We start from the raw sequence: 23,885 nt of genomic DNA, 5'->3' as shown, positions 1-23,885 counted from the left end.
GATCGGGAGTTTCCAGCTACCAAATATGTAAAGCGGCTACGTGGTCATCTCTTTCCACCTTTTTTAGTCATTATAGGCTGGACATGGGTGCTTCCTCAGATTTCACCTTAGGGTGAAGGGTACTGCAGGCCGTAGTCCCTCGCTTAAGGTAGTTTTTCCATTTTTCTATCTCTGTAGTTCTCTCGTGGTGCTGTCATGGGAGTCTGAATAAAGTATTAAGTTACTTACTGGTAACTGTATTTTTCAGAAGCCTATGACAGCACCCTTAGTTCCCTCCCTTCACGTGTGGTGCGCACTTCTCCCTCTTACAGGTTTTCACGTGTGTGATATTGTTCAGGTTTAAATTTTGTACATATTATTTGCCATTAACCATGGTGGTCCTCTCAAGCTCTGTAATCCAACTGATGCCTGGGAGAGGTGTCGCCCTTTTGTATCTATAGCTTTCCTGTTCCTGAAGCGCTGAACCGCTCTCGTGGTGCTGTCATGGGCTTCCGAAAAATACAGTTACCGGTAAGTAACTTTATACTGTCATCTTGATATATGCTGTAATGTGCAGTATAAGCGGTGTATATACTGTATATCCTGATATATCCTGTAATGTGCAGTATGAGCGGCGTATATACTGTATATCGTCCTGATATATGCTTTAATTTTCTGTATGAGCAGTGTATATACTGTATATAATTCTGTCTTCTGTAATGTGCAGTATGAGCAGTGTATATACTGTATATCTTCCTGATATATCCTGTAATGCTGTATGAGCAGTGTATATACTGTATATCTTCCTGATATATCCTGTAATGCTGTATGAGTGGTGTATATACTGTATATCCTCCTGATATATCCTGTAATGTACTGTATAAGCGGTGTATATACTATGTCATCCTGTCTACTGTAATGAGCAGTGTATATACAGTACTGTATATCATCCTGTCTCCTGTAATGTGCTGTATGAGCGGTATATATACTGTATATTCTCCTGATATATGCTGTAATGTGTTGTATGAGTGGTGTATATACTGTATATCTTCCCGTCTCCTGTAATGTGCTGCATGAGAGGTGTATATATTGAATATCCTCCAGATATGTGCTGTATGAGCGATGTATATATAGTATATCATCCGGTCTCCTGTAATGTGCGGTATATATACTATACAGTTGTGCTCAAAAGTTTACATACCCGGGACAATTTTTGCTTTCTTGGCCTTTTTTCAGAGATTATGAATGATAACGCCAAAACTTTTTCTCCACTCATGGTTAGTGGTTGGATGAAGCCATTTATTGTCAAACTACTGTGCTTTCTCTTTTTAAATCATAATGACAACCCAAAACTTCCAAATGACCCTGATCAAAAGTTTACATACCCCATTTCTTAATATCGTGAATTGACCCCTCTAACATCAATGACAGCTTGAAGTCTTTTGTGGTAGTTGTGGTTGAGGTTCTTTATTTTTTCAGATGGTAAAGCTGCCCACTTTTCTTGGCAAAAAGCCTCCAGTTCCTGTAAATTCTTGGGCTGTCTAATAATAATCTTTATATAGCGCCAACATATTCCGCAGTGGTTTACAGTTAAACAGTTTCATACACAAGTCATAAGTAACGACATATACAATAATTAAAGCAAAATAAGACGATCCTGCTCGTGAGAGCTTATAATCTACAGTGAGGTGGGGGAAGACACAAAGTTCTTATTTACAGTGATCTTGAGAGTGAGGGATAGATAAAGGCCACATGAGCTGGGCACCACCCAGTATTTGTGGTGCTGTTGGGTGCAGTGGAGTGTGATGGAGGGTTATTCCCAGATAGTGAATGGGACACACACACACAGTGTTAGAGGTACAGATTAGTGCAGAGGTTAGTCGAAAGTCGTTTGCAGAATGTAATGAGCTGGTAGACCGATAAACAGAAATTAAAAAGGAGATGTAGGGGCCGCACTATGGAGAGCTTTGTGGGTGAGAACAAGCAGTTTGAATTGGATCCTATAATGAATGGGCAGCCAGTGCAAGGACTGGCTTAGAACGGACCCGTTCGAGTACCGATTAACTAGATGGACAACCCTGGCTGCTGCATTAAGGATGGACTAGAGACGGGAAAGTCATTTCAGGGGGAAGCCAATTAATAGAGCCTTACAGTAGTCCAGGCGGGAGTGGATCAGAGCGACAGTTAGGGTCTTTGTTGTTTCCATGGTGAGAAGGGGGCGGATTCTAAAGACGTTCTTTAGGTGTAAGCAGCAAGAGCTGGCAAGATATTGTATATGGGAGGTGAAGGAAAGATTGGTGTCAAACATAACACCCAGACAGTGCGCCTGCTGCTTAGGCGTTATTATGGTGCTACCCACGGAGATGGAGATGTTAGATTTAAGGAGGTGAGTAGACGGCAGGAGCTGAAGAAGTTGAGTTTCAGATAGAGAGCGGACATTATGTTGGAGACAGTGGACAGACAGTCACTGGCGTTCTGTAGTACAGCGGGGGTAAGGTCGGGATGACTTATATAGTTGTGTGCAGGGGCGGAACTACCGGGGTCGCAGAGGTCGCGGCTGCACCAGGGCCCGGGCCCAAAAGAGGGCCCGGTGCCGCCGCGACCTCTGCGACCTCGGTAGTCCGCCGTGGGCGCAGCTTACCGGGCCGCCGCCAGGATGAATTGCAGGCTGAGCGGCCGGTCACTCATGCCTGGTCTCAGCTAAGCTCAGCTTAGCTCAGCTGTAGCGCGTCCTGAGTGAGCGGTCATGTGGTACCGCTCATTAAGGCTCATGAATATGCGCATATTCATGAGCCTTAATGAGAGCGGTATCACGTGACCGCTCACGCAGGAAGCAGGAGCTGCGAGCCTGCGCCTGTGCGCCGGGAGTCGGGACAGAGAGCCGGAGGGATGTCGCCGTCGGCGCGCCCGCTTGGTGTGAGACTGTCAGCTGACAGGTGAGTATGACAGAGGACAGGGGGGATTGAAGGAGGACGGTAAGCCGCCCGTGCCATGGGAGAAGGAGCGGGGAGCGGAGGGGGGTGGTGGAGTGATGAGCCATGCATGGGGGGGGAGAGTGATGAGCCATGCATGGGGGGGGTAGTGGGGAGTGATGAGCCATGCATAGGGGGAATATGAGTCATGCATACAAGAGGTGGGGGGGATATGAGCCATGCATACAGGGGGGGAATTATGAGCCATGCATACAGGAGGTGGGGGGGAAATGAGCCATGCATATGGGGATATGAGCCATGCATACGGGGGGGGGGGAATTATGAGCCATGCATACGCGGGGGGATATGAGCCATGCATACAAGATGGGAGGGGGTCATTATACACTATTGAGCATCATATGGGGTCATTATACAGTATGGAGCATCATGTGGGGTCATTATACAGTATGGAGCATCATGTGCGGTCATTATACAGTGTGGAGCATCATGTGCGGTCATTATACAGTATGGAGCATCATGTGCGGTCATTATACAGTATGGAGCATCATGTGCGGTCATTATACAGTGTGGAGCATCATGTGCGGTCATTATACAGTATGGAGCATCATGTGCGGTCATTATACAGTATGGAGCATCATGTGCGGTCATTATACAGTATGGAGCATCATGTGCGGTCATTATACAGTGTGGAGCATCATGTGCGGTCATTATACAGTATGGAGCATCATGTGCGGTCATTATACAGTATGGAGCATCATGTGCGGTCATTATACAGTGTGGAGCATCATGTGCGGTCATTATACAGTGTATGGAGCATCATGTGCGGTCATTATACAGTATGGACTAGGGCAGCAGAAACTCTAAATACGGCCCTGACTGTGGGGGCAGGCCGTGCGGCGTCACGTTCCTCGGCTCCTCCTCCTCCTTTTCGCGGGGCTGCCAGGCGCGCGCGCGCTGCCTGGGGGACTTCGAGCGGTGAAGGTACGTGCAGCAACATGTGGGACATGTGGGGGGTGCGACATGTGGGTGCGCCATGCTCTTCCCAGGTCCCGGGCTGCCTGGCGATGCCGATCGCCGGGCCCAGGTATGTCCGGGCGGCAGGAGCCGGTGCCATTATCGTTTAGCTGGGGGGGGGTGCCCTGCATAGTGCTATTGGTCAGCTAGGGGGGGGGTGTTTTTTTTGCAATAGATATTTACTTCTTAGTTTAACATTGTATGCGTGTGTCTGTATATCATTTTTTTTTTTTTTTGGGGGGGGGGGGGGGCCCCATTCAAAAGTTCGCACCGGGGCCCGCAGGACTGTTGTTACGCCCCTGGTTGTGTGTCATCGGCATAAAGATGGTACTGGAAGCTAAATCGGCTGATAGTCTGTCCATTTGGTGCCGTGTAGAGAGAGAAGTGAAGGGGGCCAAGGAATGAGCCCTGAGGGACCCCAACAGTGAGAGGAAGAGGAGATGAATTGGAGCCAGCGAACGATACACTGAAGGAGCGGTCAGAAAGATACTAAGTGAACCAGGAGATCAGTGTCCTTAATGCCTATTGACTGGAGCATAGAGAGTAGGAGATGGTGGTCAACAGTGTCGAAAGCTGCAGAGAGGTCGAGAAGAATAAGCAGAGAGTTGTCACAGTTACATTTTGCTGTCAGAAGGTCATTGGTCACTTTGATACTTGCAGTTTCTGTTAAATGTAGGAGGCGGACGCCGGACTGTGAAGGATCTAGGAGGGAGTGAGTGGAGAGGTAACGGGTAAGGCGGGAGTAGACCAGGCTTGCCAAGAATTTAGAGATGAAGGGGAGGTTGGAGTTATTTGTGCAGGATGGAACGAGAGAGGGTTTTTTTTTAATAATGGCGTAATGATAGTGTTTGAAGGAGGAGGGGAAAATGCCAGACGAGAGGGAGAGATTAAAGATTGTAGTTAGGTGAGTAGTGACGACTGAGAGAGAGACTGGAGGAGATGTGAGGGAATGGGGTCGGTAGTGCATGTAGTCGGACAAGAAGAAGAGAGGAGCCTGGAGACTTCTTCTTCTGTGATGGTATCAAATGTGGAGAGTGAACCAGGGTAAATGCAGGGAGGGATGGGTGTCACAGCTCTTGGTTGCTGTGAGTGGATTTCCTGATGGATATTATCTATTTTCTCTATAAAGTGGGAGGCCAGGTCATCAGCACAGATATCTGTGATAGGGGCCTGTGCTTTCGGACTGAGGAGGGAATGAAAGGTGTCAGAGTTTTTGGGGGTTGTTAGTGAGGCGATCAGGGTGGTGTAGAGATTGAACAGAGCCTGACAAAGACCAGGTCAAGGGTTTACTGTCTTTGTGTGTCACAGAGGTTGAGAGCTGTGAGAGCCCGAGAGAAGTGGTTAGTGATAGAAGCAGGGATGCAGATGTGGAAGTGGGTCTGTTAATGGGGATTTTGAAGTCTCCCAGGATAAGAGTTGGTAGTTTTGAGGACATGAAGTGTGGCAGCCAGACAGAGAAATAGTCAAGGAAGTAGGTGGGTGAGCCTGGGGGACGGTATATAACTGCTACTTGGAGGCAGAGAGGATGGAAGAGCCTGATGGTGTGGACCTCAAAAGAAGGGGATGAGAGTGATGACCTGGAAAGTGCATTGTGGGGACAGGAGTGTGCCTACTCCACCGCCAAGTCTGTCTGTGGGTCTTCGAGAATGAGAGAATTGTAAGCCACCATGGGAAATGGCAGCAGGGAGACAGTATCAGAATCCTGAATCCAGGTTTCAGTGAGGTCCAACAGACTAAGAGAGTTGTTCAGAAAGTAATTGTGTAGTTTAGGAAGCTTATTGCTTACAGACCTTGGATTCCAGAGTGCACAATTAAGATGGAGATGGAGTACAGCTAATGTTAATCAGGTTAGTAAGGTGAACTGCGCTCTTGAGATCTCCCCAGAGTGGCTCAATGATATTGAGGTCAGGAGACTGAGATGGCCTCTCCAGAACCTTCACTTTGTTCTGCTGTAGCCAATGACAGGTCGACTTGGCCTTGTGTTTTGGATCATTGTCATGTTGGAACGTCCAAGTACGTCCCATGCGCTGCTTCCGGGCTGATGAGTGCAAATTTGCCTCCAGTATTTGCTGATAACGTGCTGCATTCATCTTTCCTTCAACTTTGACCAAGTTTCCTGTGCCTTTGTAGCTCGCACATCCCCAAAACATCAGCGATCCACCTCCGTGCTTTACAGCAGGAATGGTGTTCCTTTCATCTTAGGCCTTGTTGACCTCTCTCCAAATGTAACGTTTATGGTTGTGGCCAAAAAGTTCAATTTTAGTCTCATCACTTCAAATTATCTTGTTCCAAAAGTTTTGAGGCTTGTCTCTGTGCTGTTTTAACAAAAGGAATGTATTCACGCTGAAGAAAGAGCAGACACAAATGGGTAGTTTGACAAACATTACTCAAATTCGTATGGTATAGCCACCAAAAGCCACATTGAGGTCTGGTCAACTGAGTAGATGTAGCCTGCAGGTATTACCTGCAATCAGTGCAATGCAATACACTTGCAGTGATGATCTATGGAATCTAGGTTGTAGTCGAATGTATATGTTTCTTACCATTAAAAAGATAACCAGTCTAGTCGGTGGTGTCCAGATTGTCCTGGATAGGGTAGGATGAGCCAGAAGATTCTGTAGAATCTGTAAAATAATGCCAGAGAGCTGCCCCGGCCGGTGGCAGCTACTTCGTCTGTAGACTCCAGTGAGCAGCGAAGGTTTCTGGGTCCTGGTATCCGTAGTGCGAGAACAGTGAGTGCGGCTAGTTTGGAGGACCTGCATGATGCAGTGGATCATGTGTTAACCCGCGTGACTGAAGTGTGAGTGCGAATCGCAGTAAGAACCATAAACCGATTCGTTTCGGAAACATCTGTTTCCTTCCACAGGGATGGTCCTTACCCTGGTTGGCGGTCCTTGTATATCTTCCTACATTGTGCTTATCAATAGAAGCCAAAAAGCTCTACCTCACTGTTAAGTCCTCTGATAGTCTCTACTCGTGACATGCATTTGATATAGTTGCCCTTTCTCCAGTGAGGATGTACAATTTCAATGCCAGTGACCTTCATATTATGTACCAGTCCACTGTGATGTTCTGCAAAGTGTTTAGAAAGCGGGTGTCCAACGAATTTTTTCTTTATATTTCGTATATGCTCATTGGTTCTAACCCTAAGTTGGCATTTGGTACGTCCCACATAAAGTTTTTCACATGGACATTTGATAGTATATATGACTCCCGCTGTGGAGCATGTAATAAAATTATTGATCTTAAACTTTGTATTCCCCTTATTAATGCTTGTTTGTTTATGGGTTGCAATCTGCTGGCACATCCTGCACTTGCGGCAGGGAACAAACCTTTTAGGATATTTTGAAAAAATGTAGGTTGTATAGTAGAAGATTTATTTTGAATAGTAGGGGCAACCATATTTCCCAGACTACAAGATTTTTTATAAACAAAACCATGAGTGGAGACTAAGTTTTGGTGTTAGAATTTATATTCTCTGAAAAAGGGCCAAGAAAGCTAAAATTCTGCCGGGGTATGTAAACTTTTGAACACAACTGTATATCCTCCTGATATACAGCTCTGGCAAAAATGAAGAGACCACTGCAACATTTTCAGTTTGTTTGATTTTTCTCATTGTAGGTAGATTTTTGAGTAAAATGTAAAATGTTCTTTTATTCTATAAACTTCTGACAACATGTCTTCGAAGTTCAAGCAATAAATTTTGTATTTATTTTCTGAAAATGAGAAATGATCAAAATAGCAAAAAAAAGCATTGCTTGCAGACCTCAAATAATGCAAAAAACAAGTTCAGAATCATTTAGAAACAGAAATGCTAATATTTTAACTCAGAAAGATTTCAGAAATCAATATTTTGTGGAATAACCATGATTTTTAATCACAGCTTTCATGCATCTTGGCGTGCTTTCCACCAGTCTTTCACACTGCTTTTGGGTGACCTTATGCCACTCCTGGTCCAAAATTTTAAGCAGTTCTTTCTTGTTTGATGGCTTGTGACTATCCATCTTCCTCTTGATTACATTCCAGAGGTTTTCAGTGGGGTTCAGCTCTGGAGATTGGACTGGCCATGACAGGGATTTGATGTGGTGGTCCTTCATCCACACCTTGATTGACCTAGCTGTGTGGCATGGCGCTTTGTCCTGCTGGAAAAAGCAGTCCTCAGAGTTGGGGAACATTGCCTGAGCAGAAGGAATCAACTGTTTTTCCAGGATAACCTTGTATACGGCTTGATTCATACGTCCTTCGCAAAGAACAACCTGCCCAATTCCAGCCTTGCTGAAGCATCCCCAGATCATCACCGATTCTCCACCAAATTTCACAGTGGGTGCAAGACACTGTGGTTTGTATGCCTCTCCAGGTCTTCATCTAACCATTAGATCCCATAGAATGTAAGTCCGCAAGGACAGGGTCCTCTCCCCTCTGTACCCGTCTGTCACTGTAAACTTGTTTACTGTAAACAATATCTATAAGGCTACTTTCACACACAGCATATTTGCTGCGTATTTTTACGCGCGCGTATTTTGCTGCTGCTTTACCTGCGTTTTTTTACGCAGGCAAAAAACGCAGCTGCTTTCACACACAGCGTTTTTTGCTGCGTTTTTTGCAGCTGCGTTTTTTTCAGCATTGTGTACTGAAAATAAAGTTTGTTTGAAAAAAAAAAAAAAGGGGAAAAAAAAAAAGAGTCATTGAGGTCATTTCCTGTCTTTATGACTCGGAATACAATACACACTGGAGTTAACATCATGTCGATTCTGCCAGCTGCAATGGCCTTGAGCCAAAGACGCCTCAGCAAGCGGAACAGACATCAGCTGGGGTTTACTAACCCCACTGTCACTAACCCCAGGTTACTAGGGCAGGCGTCAGTCAGACGCCCCCCCTCGTAACCCTGTACGGTAAGGGTATGTTCACACGATCCTGATTTCAATCCTTTTTTTTCAGGACAAAAACCGCAGCTCTTGGCAGAAAACGCAGGTTCGTTTTTGGTGCGTTTTTGATGCGGTTTTTAGTGCGGTTTTTTATGCAGTTTTCTCTGCAGATTGTCTGTGTTTGACACAAATAAAGCTTTAACTGCAGTGGGGGAAAAAAAAAAGAAATGATGTCATTTCCTTGTCCAACCCTTTTCTTCTTCCATCCTCCATTTTGGGACTAAACACCAAAATGAGTGGACGTGTTTTGAATGACAGCGCTCCGCAGAGTGCTGAGCGTAGGCCAGATCACAGCCCGCGGATCCAGCTCTATCTAGCTATTTAAGTCTACGTTCACATTTGCGGTCTGCGCCGCAGCGTCGGGCGCCGCATGCGTCATGCGCCCCTATATTTAACATGGGGGCGCATGGACATGCGTCGCACTTGCGTTTTGCGCCGGCCGCATGCGTCACTGCAGCGCACGCATCCGGCCGCAGAGGACGCAGCAAGTTGCATTTGCAAAAAAAAGGACGCATGCGGCGCACAACGCAAATGTGAACATAGCCTAAGTGCCACGTATTTAAGTGCCACGTATTTCAGTGCCACGTGCCACGTATTTCAGTGCCACGTGCCACGTATTTCAGTGCCACGTATTTCAGTGCCACGTATTTCAGTGCCACGTATTTCAGTGCCACGTGCCACGTATTTAAGTGCCACGTATTTAAGTGCCACGTGCCACGTATTTAAGTGCCACGTATCACGTATTTCAGTGCCACGTATTTCAGTGCCACGTATCAAAGTGCCACGTGCCACGTATCAAAGTGCCACGTGCCACATATTTCAGTGCCACGTATCAAAGTGCCACGTGCCACGTATCAAAGTGCCACGTATCAAAGTGCCACGTATCAAAGTGCCACGTGCCACGTATTTAAGTGACACGTGCCACGTATCAAAGTGCCACGTATCAAAGTGCCACGTGCCACGTATTTAAGTGACACGTGCCACGTATCAAAGTGCCACGTATCAAAGTGCCACGTATTTAAGTGACACGTGCCACGTATCAAAGTGCCACGTGCCACATATTTCAGTGCCACATATTTCAGTGCCACGTGCCACGTATCAAAGTGCCACGTATCAAAGTGACTGAGCGCCGGCCCTAAAGTGAAAGTGAAAGCAGAGCGGTGACGTCACCGCTGTGCTGTTAAGGCCGGAGCTCAGTCAGTGTCAGGAAGCAGACGCTGGGGGACGCGCAGGTGAGCATGTACTGGTTGTTTTTTTTTACTTTTACGCTGGTAACCAGGGTAAACATCGGGTTACTAAGCGCGGCCCTGCGCTTAGCAACCCGATGTTTACTCTGGTTACCCGGGGGCCTCGGCATCCTTGGTCGCTGGAGAGCGGTCTGTGTGACAGCTCTCCAGCGATCAAACAGCGACCACACACACGCACGCACGCACGCACGCACGCACGCACACACACACACACACACACACACACACACACTCCATGCTGCTTCACTGGGGGGCGGGGGCTTCCCTCTTCCTGTCCGACGTCACGTCCGGTCCTGGGTGTCAACCCCTCCGTACAAAGACGCCGACACCCAGGACAAAGGCGCTGTGTGTGCACGTTAATATGGGGCCCTAGGGGGATACGCAGACACGCCGCTGCGTAAAGAATTGACATGTCAATTCTTTTTACGCCGGCGTGTTTGCAGACAAAAGCGCCGCGTTTTTTTGCGGTGTGTCTGAACGGCAAAGTGAATTTCTCATTCACTTTGCCGGCAGACGAAAATGACATTGCGCATTTTTGAAAAGCGCCCGCAAAATAGCGCTCAAAAATGCGCTATGTCTGAAAGTAGCCTAACTCTGTATGTAACCCCTTTCTCATGTACAGCACCATGGAATTAATGGTGCTATATAAATAAATAATAATGTAGAGAAGCGGATTTTTATAAAATTGTGCAGTTGACTCTTAATTGTTGCCAGAGCTGTATGCTGTAATGTGCAGTGTGAGTGGTGTATATGCTGCACATCATCCTGTCTCCTGTAATGTGCTGTATAAGCAGTGTATATACTGTATATCCTCCTGATATATCGTGTAATGCGCTGTATGAGCGGTGAATATACTGTATATCTTCCTGTCTCCTGTAATGTGCTGTATGAGTGGTGTATATACTGTAAATCCTCCTGATATATGCTGTAATGTGCAGTATGAGCAGTGTGTATATACTACAGTATATATCGTCCTGATCTATGCTGCAATGTGCAGTATGAGCGGTGTGTATACTGTATATCCAGTCTTCTGTAATGTGCAGTGTGAGTGGTGTATATACTGTATATCCTTCTGTCTCCTGTAATATGCAGTATGGGCGGTGTATATACTGTATATCATGTCCTGTAATGTGCAGTATGAGCAGCGTATATACTGTATATCATTGTGTCCTGTAATGTGCTGTATGATTGGTGTATATACTGTTACAGGTGCATCTCGCAAAATTAGAATATCAAAAAGTTAATTTATTTCAGTTCTTCAATACAAAAAGTGAAACTCATATATTAGATAGTCATTACAAACAGTGATCTATTTCACGTGTTTATTTCTGTTACTGTTGATGATTAATGATTATGCTTACAGCCAATGAAAAACCAAAAGTCATTATCTCAGTAAATTAAAATAATTTATAACCCCAGCTTGAAAAAATATTTTTAACATGTGAAATGTTGGCCTATTGAAATGTATGTTCAGTAAATGCACTCAATACTTGGTCGAGGCTCCTTTTGCATCACTTACTGTATCAATCCGGCGTGGCATGGAGGCGATCATTCTGTATCACTACTGAGGTGTTATGGAAGCCCAGGTTGCTTTGATAGCAGCCTTCAGTTCGTCTGCATTGTGGGGTCTGGTGTCTCTCATCTTCCTCTTGACAATACCTCATAGATTTTCTATGGGGTTAAGGTGAGATGAGTGTGCTGGCCCATCAAGCACAGTGATACTGTTGTTTTTAAACCAGGTATTGGTACTTTTGGCAGTGTGGACAGGTGCCAAGTCCTTGGAAGGGGAATGGCACTAGGTCCGCGTGGCTCGCAGCCAGAGGACTGTTAATCACAACGGTTCATTCAGGTGCGGTCAAGCGTGGAGCAACTGGATTTATGGTGCACAACTACCTATAAGTGTTGCAATACGAAGATTCATAAAGGAAGTTTCAGAAAGTAGTGGCACTCACCAGTTTGCTGTTCCGAAGTGTTTAATTCATGTGCAGCTTAATACAGGCACATTCTTGGAAGTGCGGGGAGTGCAGGAGGACGACGGCCGTTTCGTGCAAATTGCACTTCTAGGGGTTCATGAACCCGTAGAAGTGCAATTTGCACGAAACGGCCGTCATCCTCCTGCACTCCCCGCACCCCCCGCACTTCCAAGTATGTGCCTGTATTAAGCTGCACATGAATTAAACACTTCGGAACAGCAAACTGACAGGTGCCAAGTCCTGCTGGAGAATTAAATTTCCATCTTCAAAAAGCTTGTCAGCAGAGGGAAGCATGAAGTGCTCTACAATTTCCTGGTAGATGGCTGCGCTGACTTTGGTCTTGATAAAATACAGTGGACCTATACCAGCAAATGACATCTCTCCCCAAATCATAACGGATTGTGGAAACTTCACACTAGACCTTAAGCAGCTTGGATTGTCTGTCTCTCCTCTCTTCCTCCAGACTCTGAGAATTTGATTTCCAAAGTCTAGTGTGAAGTATCCACAATCAAAGATGGTTTTGGGAGCCATGTCATCTGCTGGTGTAGGTCCACTGTGTTTTATCAAGACCAAAGTCAGCACAGGCGTCTACCAGGAAATTTTAGAGCACTTCATGCTTCCCTCTGCTGACAAGCTTTTTGGAGATGGAAATTTCATTCTCCAGCAGGACTTGGCACCTGTCCACACTGCCAAAAGTACCAATGCCTGGTTTAAAAACAACAGTATCACTGTGCTTGATTGGCCAGCAAACTTGTCTGACCTTAACCCCATAGAAAATCTATGAGGTATTGTGAAGAGGAAGATGAGACACCAGACCCAACAATGCAGACTACCTAAAGGCTGCTATCAAAGCAACCTGGGCTTCCATAACGCCTCAGCAGTGCCACAGACTGATCGCCTCCATGCCACTCTGGATTGATGCAGTAATTGATGCAAAAGGAGCCCTGACCAAGTATTGAGTGCATTTACTGAACATACATTTCAGTAGGCCAACATTTCAGATGTTAAAATCACTTTTTGAAGCTGGTGTTATAAAGTATTCTAATTTACTGAGATAATTACTTTTTGGTTTTCATTGGCTGTAAGCCATAATCATCAACATTAACAGAAATAAACACTTGAAATACATCACTCTATTTGTAATGACTCTATCTAATATATGAGTTTCACTTTTTGTATTGAAGAACTGAAATATATTAACTTTTTGATGATATTCTAATTTTGTAAGATGCGCACCTGTATCATTGTGACCTGTAATGTACAGTATGAGTGGTGTATATACTGTATATCCTCCTGTAATGTGCAGTATGAGCGGTGTATGTAGTGTATATCCTCCTGTAATGTGCTGTATGAGCGGTGTATATACTGTAGATCATCCTGTGTCCTGTAATGTGCAGTATGAGCAGTGTATATACTGTATATCCTCCTGTAATGTGCTGTGTGAGCAGTGTATATACTGTATATCCTCCTGTAATGTGCTGTATGAGCAGTGTATATACTGTATATCCTCCTGTAATGTGCTGTATGAGCGGTGTATATACTGTATATCATCCTGTGTCCTGTATGAGCGATGTATATACTGTATATTCTCCTGTAATGTGCTGTATGAGCGCTGTATTTACTGTATATCCTCCTGTCTCCTGTAATGTGCTGTATGAGTGGTGCATATACTGTATATCATCCTGTGTCCTGTAATGTGCTGTGTGAGCGGTGTATATACTGTATATCCTCCCATCTCCTGTACTGTGCTGTGTGAGCGGTGTATATATTGTATATCATCTTGTGTCCTGTAATGTGCAGTATGAGCGGTGTATATACTGTATATCATCCTGTGTCCTGTATGAGCGATGTATATACTGTATATTCTCCTGTAATGTGCTGTATGAGCGCTGTATTTACTGTATATCCTCCTGTCTCCTGTAATGTGCTGTATGAGTGGTGCATATACTGTATATCATCCTGTGTCCTGTAATGTGCTGTGTGAGCGGTGTATATACTGTATATCCTCCCATCTCCTGTACTGTGCTGTGTGAGCGGTGTATATATTGTATATCATCTTGTGTCCTGTAATGTGCAGTATGAGCGGTGTATATACTGTATATCATCCTGTGTCCTGTAATGTGCTGTATGAGCTGTGTATACTCTGTATCCTGTCGATATCTTCCATATACCTAGTGATGGCTCTATGCCCAGCAGGTCTGGCAACACTGTGACTGTATGGGGGTGACATCTGACGTGGAGCATTACCTGTGCGAGCATTGTGACCCGCGGGCTGTGGATAAGGTGAGTGATGACATCATAGTCTTGTGGTTGCGTTGGTGCCTAGTCATCATGGTGTCATATGATATTCCAGGAAGTTCCCATGATCCCGTGCCCACATTACGCTAAGCCCGGATTCATCTACTTCATCTGCCTCCTGCGAGATGAACTTCTGCTGCGCCAAGGTACGGGCAGTCACATGAGTAGTACTAGACCTAGGTGTATTCTGGATGTGTGCCCTCTAACTTTGTGTCTGTCAGGTGACTGTGTCTATCTCATGCGGGACAGCCGCCGGACAACTGATGGACAGCCCATCAGACAATCCTACCGACTGCTGTCACACATCAACCGGGAGAAGCTGGATATTTTCCGGATAGAGAAGCTGTGGAAGAACGAGAAGTATGGCTACCACTGTGTGGATAGGTGTTCTGCCTGCCGCCAACCGTCGCCTTCTGTGCGCCTGCTGCCGACCATCGCCTTCTGTGCGCCTACTGTCGCCTTCTGTGCACCTGCTGCCGACCATCGCCTTCTGTGCGCCTGCCGCCGTCACCTTCTGTGCGCCTGCCACTGTCTGCTCCTGTGCGCCTGCCGCTGCCCGTCGCCTCCTGTGAGCTTTCCGCCGACTGTCGCCTTCTGTGCGCCTGCCAAAGACCGTCGCCTTCTCTGCGCCTGCCGCCAACCGTTGTCTTGTCTACACCCTTACCACCCCATCCTTGGTGTCTCCTCTGTACCCGAGTGACGGACATTACACACGCCACCAACAGATGTTCTTCTCTCCACAGAGGCGAGCGCTTTGCCTTTGGTCACCATTATTTTCGGCCACATGAAACTCATCACTCGCCATCCCGTAAGTTCTACCAGAATGAGTTGTTCCGCGTGCCGCTATACGAGATCATCCCCCTGGAGGCCGTGGTCGGCACCTGCTGTGTCCTGGACTTGTATACATACTGCAAAGGTAGAGAAAGGGTCGAGCCGGCAGCTGCCGTGCGCCTCGTCTGTACATCAGTCATGACATTCCTCTGTCTTATTACAGGGCGTCCAAAAGGAGTTAAGGAGCCGGACGTGTATATCTGCGACTACCGGCTCGATAAGTCCGCTCACCTCTTCTACAAAATCCACCGCAACCGCTTCCCGGTCTGCACCAAGACTTATGCCTTCCACCATTTCCCCAAGAAGCTGACCCCAAAAAGGGACTTTTCAGTGAGTGTCACACATGAGTCCCACATTCTGGTGTCTTCGGATGCTGCCTTTTCTGTAATATGTCCTCTATCTTGTTTTTCAGCCTCATTATGTGCCAGATAATTACAAGCGTAATGGCGGCAGGTGAGAGCGTGGCATCCCCGGCTATATGTGCCGTACATTACTGTGGTACCTTCTGAGGGTATCTGCACACGTTGCTGAAATTGCTGCGGATCCGCAGCAGTTTCCCATGAGTTTACAGTACAATGTTAACCTATGGGAAACTGAAAACGCTGTGCCCATGCACACGTTTTACATTCCGCAGCATGTCAATTCTTTGTGCGGATTCCGTTGCGGCTTTATACCTGCTCCATAATAGAAAACCGCAGGTGTAAAAGTGGAATCCGCACAAAAACTGCAGTAAATCCGCAGGAAAAACGCGGTGTTTTTGCCCTGCGGATTTATCAAATCCGCTGCGGAAAAATCCGCAGAGGAAGATTCTGCGTGTGCACATAGCCTAACACTGACTGCTCCCCTTACAGGTCATCATGGAAATGTGAGCCACCCAAGGCATCCAGAACAGACGTACAGCAGGAGGAGCCCATGCCCGTCATGGAGGACCTACTGGTGGACAGTGAGGCCCCTGCTCCAGATCTAGCTCCCCCCCAGGCTGAAGTGAGTGAGCGGCTCCCCCGCCTTTTCTCCCTGCAAGAACAGCGGCGAACTAAGAGAGACAAGCTGAACCGGGTTCTACTCCGACTTCTGGAGAAACTGCCTGGGAAGAATGGTAAGTCCCGTGCTCCCTCCCCCCTTTCCCATGTGTATGTCCATACGAGGACCCCATCACCCATTGCACAGGTCCAAGGTCCGCCATCTCATTTTGTCTAGTTCTGTTAATGACTGCTCTCTGCTTCTTTGCAGCCATTGATGTCACATACCTCCTGGAGGAGGGTCCGTGCCGGAAGCTACGACGCCGAACTCTGAACCTTCCCGAGTGCATCTTCAGAAAGTGACCTCCGAGCATGCTGGAGCGATGGAGACCAGAAGAAAGGACTGTGCTGCTCCGTGCTCCGCAGGGTCGGGTGTCTCCCGCCTACCTTGTCTGACTGCAGAAGAGAGGTTTCCTTACACTAAGTACCCACAATCCTCTGCAGAGCGCTGAATGTAAGGGGCGGAGATTTGCAGACCCCCGCCGGCTCCTGCTCATTGGTGTTTACATGAACGGTTCACTGACGAATCAGCGCCCTCCTCAGGGCAGCAAGAGACGCGGCAGGCAACAGGCACTTTACCCAATGTCCCCAAGCTGTCACCACGGTCTAGAGGCACTTTACCCAGCGGGACAAGTGACGGTGATGGTCAGCACACACTAAGTAGAGGTGTCCCACCCCCGAACCTCCCAGCGCCCAGGAAGAAGGACAACCCGGGGCTGGCGGTTGTAAATAAAGCCAAGCTTAACTATTGTGTCCTGTCCTTGTAAAAGAAGGAGAGAAAGGTGCCAAGTCCTATGGGTGTAAAGCAATACGATGCTCGGCGGCGCCCCGTCTGGATGAGCGCTCGTCATGGCCAGAGCGCACAAATCATTTCAGTAAAAAATATTTTATTAAAAAAGAAAAAAAGGCCATGGATGTGTTGTGCATATTTTCTTACTGTCGAGTGTGGGCGGCTCTGCGGGGAGCGGCAGCCTCACTGGCCAGATCGGCTCTTGTGTGTGTTGCTTGTGTCTTTTCGATCATTTCTGGTGGTTTTCCATTAATGGTTTCTAAAAGCACTACAGCGGGCCGCGCGAACACTCTGCCATTAAGCTCCACCAGGATACTCTACCTGGACGCTCTGCCGGGCAGAACAGATGTACAGCTGGAGGAGCTGTATGTCTGCCTCTGCCCGGTGGCTCCGCCCGGACGCTCTACCTGGTGGCCCTGCCTGGTCCTATCCGGTGGGCTCCCATGCGTGTATAACATCGCTGAAGCACAGGCAGTGTCGTCACAGGGATAAATGACCGAGGGTTCTCCCATAAATCATAAATAGCCACGAGCTGCAAGAAGTGGTAGCCATTTTCTGGTGATGTCATCTAGAGCTGCGCTCTCTATTCTGCTGCTTCGTAGTCACACCACATGGTCAGTGTGTGATGGCGCGTGCTCCTGCACTGTGTGCACCTCCTGGACACTAAACCACCAGTAATGGTCCTAGGATGTCAGTCAGTCATAGACGTGGAGCCGCAGCTTTGGATGTGACCGGAGCACAAGACATTACATACGTAGACGTGGAGCCGCAGCTCTGGATATAACTGGAGCATAAGACACAACATAACCTAGATGTGGAGCCGCAGCTCTGGATGTGACCAGAGAACAAGATACGACACGCATAGACGTGGTGCCGCAATTCTGCATGTGATCGGACCACAAGACATGACACAGACTTTGAGCAGCAGCTCTGTATGAGACTAGAGAACAAGACAAGACAGAAGTGGAGCCGCAGCTCTGGATGTGACAGGAGCACAAGACACAACAAAAGTGGGAGCTGCAGTTTTTATTTTCATTCTTTATTTTGTAGAGTTTCATCTGATAACCATTACAGACTGGGAGTGATGCAGAGAAATGGCGGCGCGGCATCTTCTGCACCACCGGCCTGATTCCAGGCTGTGCCATCATAACATTAATATACCAATGACACAATGATAAAGGCCGGCGCCTCCATAATATGCTATCTGCAGACCGTCCTCGGATCGTCACATCATGGCAGCACAACATACTACGATCAGGATGTCCCTGCCAAGAGTGGGGCTGAATACTGGGATGTGGGAGGCAAAGTATCTCCGACATGGAGGAAGAAGCTTGGATACAAGACACTTGTACATAGGGAAGTCATCATAGGATCAGCGATGTGTATCCCACTGGTACCAAACCTGTATCACTGCCTCGACAACACTGAATCCAATCCTCATCCACCGTACTGAGCAACTGCAGAACATCACCTTTCTTAAAGCTTAGATGAGTCTTGGCTGAGGCGGAGTGATCACAGAGAGCACGGAGAGACCTGCCAGGAGGGAAACTGTGGTTTATGCACAGTAGGAATCATCACAACACCCGCCCCCTACAAACCCCAAATGTGGCATGTAATAGTGGCCTGCAGACTAAAAACATCTTGCATACCTTTGTGGTCTGGTGCTATCCTTTAGATTCTCTTCTTTATGCCAGAAGGTATCTGCGTTCCCTGGGGTGGATTGCTTCCTTATGAGGTGCCAAACATTGACATTTGGAAGCAGCCAACTAGAAGGACGCCTATAGGATGAAAGCATCTGCATTAGACAAAGGACATCCAGTAGCCGGTCACTGCTAATGAAAGGTGTGATGAGGGATCCATCATCCAGAAAATGCCGGGATGAGAGGGCAGCTGCGCTAATACAAGTTACATTATACCCAAAACGATTTATTGGATTAAAGGTAATGACAATGGTTTTAGTCGCTGATGACGGACCACCATCGTCTAAGAGGTCACAGATGGATGACTGCTCATCCATAGCTATCACTGTGTGTGTCTGGTGTAACTAAGGTAAAATGTGTGAGGCTGCATCATCCACCAGCCCATCACTCCACACCTCCTCCCATCTGATGGCCACTGGTAAAGGAGCGGAAGCTTGAGGCGCCTCTCTGGAAGAGTACAATGTTGCTGTATTTTGGGTTTCCCCCATAAAGGTAGCACACTAAAAACCGACTTCTATTTTCCACTTGTCCTACCTGGATTTAGAGCTTTTTGCTTCTGTCTCTCGCCCATGACTGGAGTTCACACCAAATAGTTGTCCAAGCCACTTGCCCTTCTCGTCATTGGTTAGACACTGCCCTTGGCTGCTGTCCATGGTGGTGGCATCCTTCATAGGCTCAGCTCCAGTGCTGTAGGAATTACCATCTGATGTTCTCTGGGTGAATGCTGTACACGGCACGTTCTTACCCTCTTGCTTCTCCAGCTGAGTCCCTCTTGACATGTTTTTGGGGGCTACTCTGATTATCTCCTCTGTGAGTCTTTCCTCTTGTAAATCTTTTTCTTTCATAGACGATGCTCTATAGTCCAACTCTTTGCCTATGGGGTCCCAGCTTGTCAGTTTCCTAAGAGTAGAGAAGGTCAGCGATTCCTTATTTTCTGAGATGAAGATATGGGAGGCCTGGCGCAGATGTCCCCACCAGTTGCCAGGGGTCACATCTTGGGAAGATTCGGCGTTGTAGGCAGCTAGGAGCTCCTTGGCATCTGTGCCTGAAGATGAAGGCTCAGAATGGACAAACGTGTCTCTAATGTGTGGACGATCTCCAGCCAGGGAAGCAGAATCTGGTTGTGAACCATCAGCAGCATACTTTTCACCAGCAACAGCCACTGATTTTCCTTTATTAGAGGGGCCCTTCTCAGCTTTCCCTGTGAGGTTGTGTGTGATCCAGCCTCCTAGGTCCAATATGTTCTGCAAGGAAGGTACTGCCCAGTTGTTGGACAAAGGGTTGTGCACACTATGAGGGGTTGGTAGGTCATGTAGTGAGAGGTGATGATGTTCAAACAGAAGGTCGGTGTGAAAGGTGAGCGCAGAAAGGGGCTGTAAGCTCAGCAGCAGCTCATCCCGAAGATTCAGATGCAAAGTCGCCGCCAACGCCACAAACCCAGATGGGAGGTAAAATGTAGAAATCTGTTCTGCAGATGAAAAATGAAAGGTGAAACAACCAAACTTTTCAGCAGTCATATCCTATCAGAGTCTACCAGCAGACAGGGCGGGACGGGTGCGAAGCAAGGACCGGAGAAACAGAGGATGTAGACCAGGCTCCAGGAAAGATAGCAATGCTTACCATTGGAGGAGCACTTACCATATATCTGATGAAGGTGCAGAACCCACATGTCCAGCTGTTTCATACTGCAAAGACAAGATGTGACATCACACACAGAGAATATACGGTAAGTAGGGCCAACGTGTTATGTCATATATGGGACGGCCCGAGCTAGAATGCTCCAGGTGCCTCGTCTGGGACACCCCCACCCACAAAACATGGTCATCCCATTCTTTACTCACTTCAGGAGGCCAAAGATGAAGGCATTGAATTTCCTCTGAGGGTCTCGTAGCTGTGGTAAATGGTTGATTTTACTGAACAGGAGGTGCACGGTCTCGGGGCCTGTGTCCACAATGACGGATGTTAGACGTAAAGCGAGGTCCTGACTACACTTCTGAGTACAGAACAAACTTCTCACCCGTCTTCGTAGAAGCCTCAACCAAACTCCATGGACTGGACCTCCGCCGACCGACAATCACGTCCTTCTGATAGGGCTTCAGTCCATCGCCGAGGAGTGAGTACAGCGAGGGACAAAGGTGATTCAGAATGAGGTAGCCCAATACAGGACTCAGTCTACTGTCCCCGAGCAGTGCCTGAAAGAGGGAGTTATAACTGTAACTACAGCCCTCTGCAACCACAAGGAGGTGCTGGGAGAGCAGAAAGATCCAATGCCACAAAGCTAGAATCCTGCACTTTCGTGGCATCTACAGGACAAGAATATCACAATATTCTCCAAAGAATGGGATCCTCTCCCACTCCAAAACGTGAACGCTCCTAGGTCGCGCTGCTAGTGTCTAATACCCACGTGAATGACTACAATACTATCATGTCCCCAGGGTAAGAGCTGTTCCTGTGGGGCAATTGCCTAGCCCAAGGGCCACTCACCTTCTGCACTTGGTTCCTGCTCGCGTTGAAATGAGAGATGATCTTCTCCACGGACGAGCCAACAGCAATGAGGAGAGCTGGTGGAGATAAGACAAGTCTGGTGACACAAAACTCTCACCAATATAGAAGTCTCTTCCAGAGCTGCCCCTGGACTCTGGATCACTCCTGAATTATTTAGAGGCCACATCAATGACACTCATTGTGTAGCTGTATTATGTGCTGCCTGATGTGTCCTGGCTCTGACTGCGCAGACCTCAGCGCTTACACTCATTGTGTAGGTGTATTATGTGCTGCCTGATGTGTCCTGGCTCTGACTGCACAGACCTCAGAGCTTACACTCATTGTGTAGGTGGTTAGCACTGCAGCCTTGCAGCGCTGGAGTCCTGGGTTCAAACCCCACCTAGGACAACATCTGCAAAGAGTTTGTATGTTCTCTCCGTGTTTGCGTGGGTTTCCTCCGGGTTCTCCGGTTTCCTCCCACATTCCAAAGACATACTGATAGGGAATTTAGATTGTGAATACCATCAGGGACAGCAATGATAATGTGTGCAAACTGTAAAGCGCTGCGGAATATGTTAGCGCTATATAAAAATAAAGATTATTATTATTATTAGGTGTATTATGTGCTGCCTGATGTGTCCTGACTCTGACTGCGCAGACCTCAGAGATTACACTCGTTATGTAGATGTATGGTGATCACAGCATAAAAAAAGTTTAATGGGGTATCAAGGGTATATGTGTGACATGTTTTCCTCCTGCCTTTATACTTGGGGTCCAGGCCTCAGACAGGTATGGCACTCACTTTTTTTCTGCCGCTGCCCAGAGTCTTCAGCCTCATCCGCCATTAACAGCTCACACTCAGCAGCTGCAGGAACAGAGTTGGTGTCAGATCGTGTGTCATTGGGGCAAATAGCATTAAGTCTGTGGAGTGAGGAGGACCCACACCCCAGGAGTCTGATCCCTCTGTAGGCCCTAACGAAGAACGAAACAGGCCACGGCCAAAGAGGAGAGACATCTGGGGTCATTACCCCAAACACAACCCAAATGGGGACCCATATAATGACATGGGGCTGGAGAGACCCACATAACGACGGGGACGGAGGGGCCCATATATTGACATGAGGACGGAGGGGCCCTATATAAAGACAGGGCCATAACAACATTCACAAGGCACACTACCATGAGAATAATAATAACATGAGTGCAATATCAGTGGTAACACACATGAAATGCAAACCAGAGAGAAAAAGCACCACTGTATGATATGCACATATGCATGATGCATGTATGATAGCCTAGGCTATCGCAGGGATATGGCATACTTATTACTGTACTCAATTACTGGGCTGCTATGTTGATTTGCAGGGGGCATATATACGTTTGACTTTTGTATGATATGAACCATATGCTTACTGTTGGAATTATAGACGATATGGGGGAGACCCACATGTTTTTAATTTTTTTTTAATTGATGTGTGTCAATAGTTATGCATTTTAATATTACAGTGGCTTGTGCATATCATACATTGGTGCTTTCTCTCTCTGGTTTGCTAAAGACAGGAGGACGGATGGGCCCTATATGACATGAGGATAGAGGGGTCCTATATAATCACAGGAGGACAGGACCGAGAGGCCCTATATTATGACAGGAGGACAGCGAGGCCCTATATAATGACAAGAGGACAGGAAAGAGAGGCCCCATATAAAGACAGCACGGAAGGGCCCCATATAAAGACAGGAGGACAGAGGGGCCCTATATAATGACGAGAGGACAGGATGGAGAGGCCCCATATAAAGACAGCACGGAAGGGCCCCAGATAATGACAGGACAGAGGGGCCCTATATAATAACAAGAGGACAGGATGGAGAGGCCCCATATAAAGACAGCACGGAAGGGCCCCAGATAATGACAGGACAGAGGGGCCCTATATAATGACAAGAGGACAGGAAGGAGAGGCCCCATATAAAGACAGCACGGAAGGGCCCCAGATAATGACAGGACAGAGGGGCCCTATATAATGACAAGAGGACAGGAAGGAGAGGCCCCATATAAAGACAGCACGGAAGGGCCCCAGATAATGACAGGACAGAGGGGCCCTATATAATGACAAGAGGACAGGAAGGAGAGGCCCCATATAAAGACAGCACGGAAGGGCCCCATATAATGACAGGAGGACAGAGGGGCCCTATATAATGACGAGAGGACAGGATGGAGAGGCCCCATATAAAGACAGCACGGAAGGGCCCCATATAATGACAGGAGGACAGAGGGGCCCTATATAATGACGAGAGGACAGGCAGGAGAGGCCCCATATAAAGACAGCACGGAAGGGCCCCATATAATGACAGGAGGACAGAGGGGCCCTATATAATAACAAGAGGACAGGATGGAGAGGCCCCATATAAAGACAGCACGGAAGGGCCCCAGATAATGACAGGAGGACAGAGGGGCCCTATATAATGACGAGAGGACAGGATGGAGAGGCCCCATATAAAGACAGCACGGAAGGGCCCCATATAATGACAGGAGGACAGAGGGGCCCTATATAATGACGAGAGGACAGGCAGGAGAGGCCCCATATAAAGACAGCACGGAAGGGCCCCATATAATGACAGGAGGACAGAGGGGCCCTATATAATAACAAGAGGACAGGATGGAGAGGCCCCATATAAAGACAGCACGGAAGGGCCC

The 23,885-nt window shown here is 47.4% G+C and overlaps 2 protein-coding genes across 6 annotated transcripts in view; one reads left to right on the top strand and one right to left on the bottom strand.

Annotated features, from left to right (window-relative positions):
- The window catches only part of ASH1L (ASH1 like histone lysine methyltransferase), a 144,916-nt gene extending 128,064 nt beyond the window's left edge, over positions 1–16,852 (top strand). For 2 of the 5 annotated variants that reach the window (XM_077256524.1, XM_077256515.1), the window contains exons 21-28: positions 14,268–14,354; positions 14,425–14,515; positions 14,591–14,729; positions 15,113–15,285; positions 15,364–15,530; positions 15,613–15,653; positions 16,052–16,296; positions 16,431–16,852. In XM_077256524.1, coding sequence (XP_077112639.1) covers positions 14,268–14,354; positions 14,425–14,515; positions 14,591–14,729; positions 15,113–15,285; positions 15,364–15,530; positions 15,613–15,653; positions 16,052–16,296; positions 16,431–16,522 — 1,035 coding nt within the window. In that variant the 3' untranslated portion in view covers positions 16,523–16,852. Of the gene's footprint in view, positions 1–14,246; positions 14,355–14,424; positions 14,516–14,590; positions 14,730–15,112; positions 15,286–15,363; positions 15,531–15,612; positions 15,654–16,051; positions 16,297–16,430 lie in introns of those variants that run through there. The other 3 variants (XM_077256506.1, XM_077256496.1, XM_077256534.1) reach the window with 2 other exon arrangements.
- Positions 16,853–18,020: 1,168 nt separating this feature from the next.
- The window catches only part of RUSC1 (RUN and SH3 domain containing 1), a 169,975-nt gene continuing 164,110 nt past the window's right edge, over positions 18,021–23,885 (bottom strand). The window contains exons 3-10 of the mRNA XM_077256432.1: positions 21,996–22,058; positions 21,194–21,270; positions 20,727–20,901; positions 20,551–20,650; positions 20,348–20,394; positions 19,244–20,177; positions 18,659–18,787; positions 18,021–18,542 (exon numbers count right to left, since the gene is read on the bottom strand). Coding sequence (XP_077112547.1) covers positions 18,374–18,542; positions 18,659–18,787; positions 19,244–20,177; positions 20,348–20,394; positions 20,551–20,650; positions 20,727–20,901; positions 21,194–21,270; positions 21,996–22,058 — 1,694 coding nt within the window. The 3' untranslated portion in view covers positions 18,021–18,373. The remainder of the gene's footprint in view (positions 18,543–18,658; positions 18,788–19,243; positions 20,178–20,347; positions 20,395–20,550; positions 20,651–20,726; positions 20,902–21,193; positions 21,271–21,995; positions 22,059–23,885) is intronic.

Source organism: Ranitomeya variabilis, chromosome 1 (assembly GCF_051348905.1).
Source record: "Ranitomeya variabilis isolate aRanVar5 chromosome 1, aRanVar5.hap1, whole genome shotgun sequence".
NCBI classification, from domain to species: Eukaryota; Metazoa; Chordata; class Amphibia; order Anura; family Dendrobatidae; genus Ranitomeya; species Ranitomeya variabilis.
The sequence above is the reverse complement of the archived record's forward strand: the minus strand, read 5'-3'. Positions and strand labels throughout refer to the sequence as shown.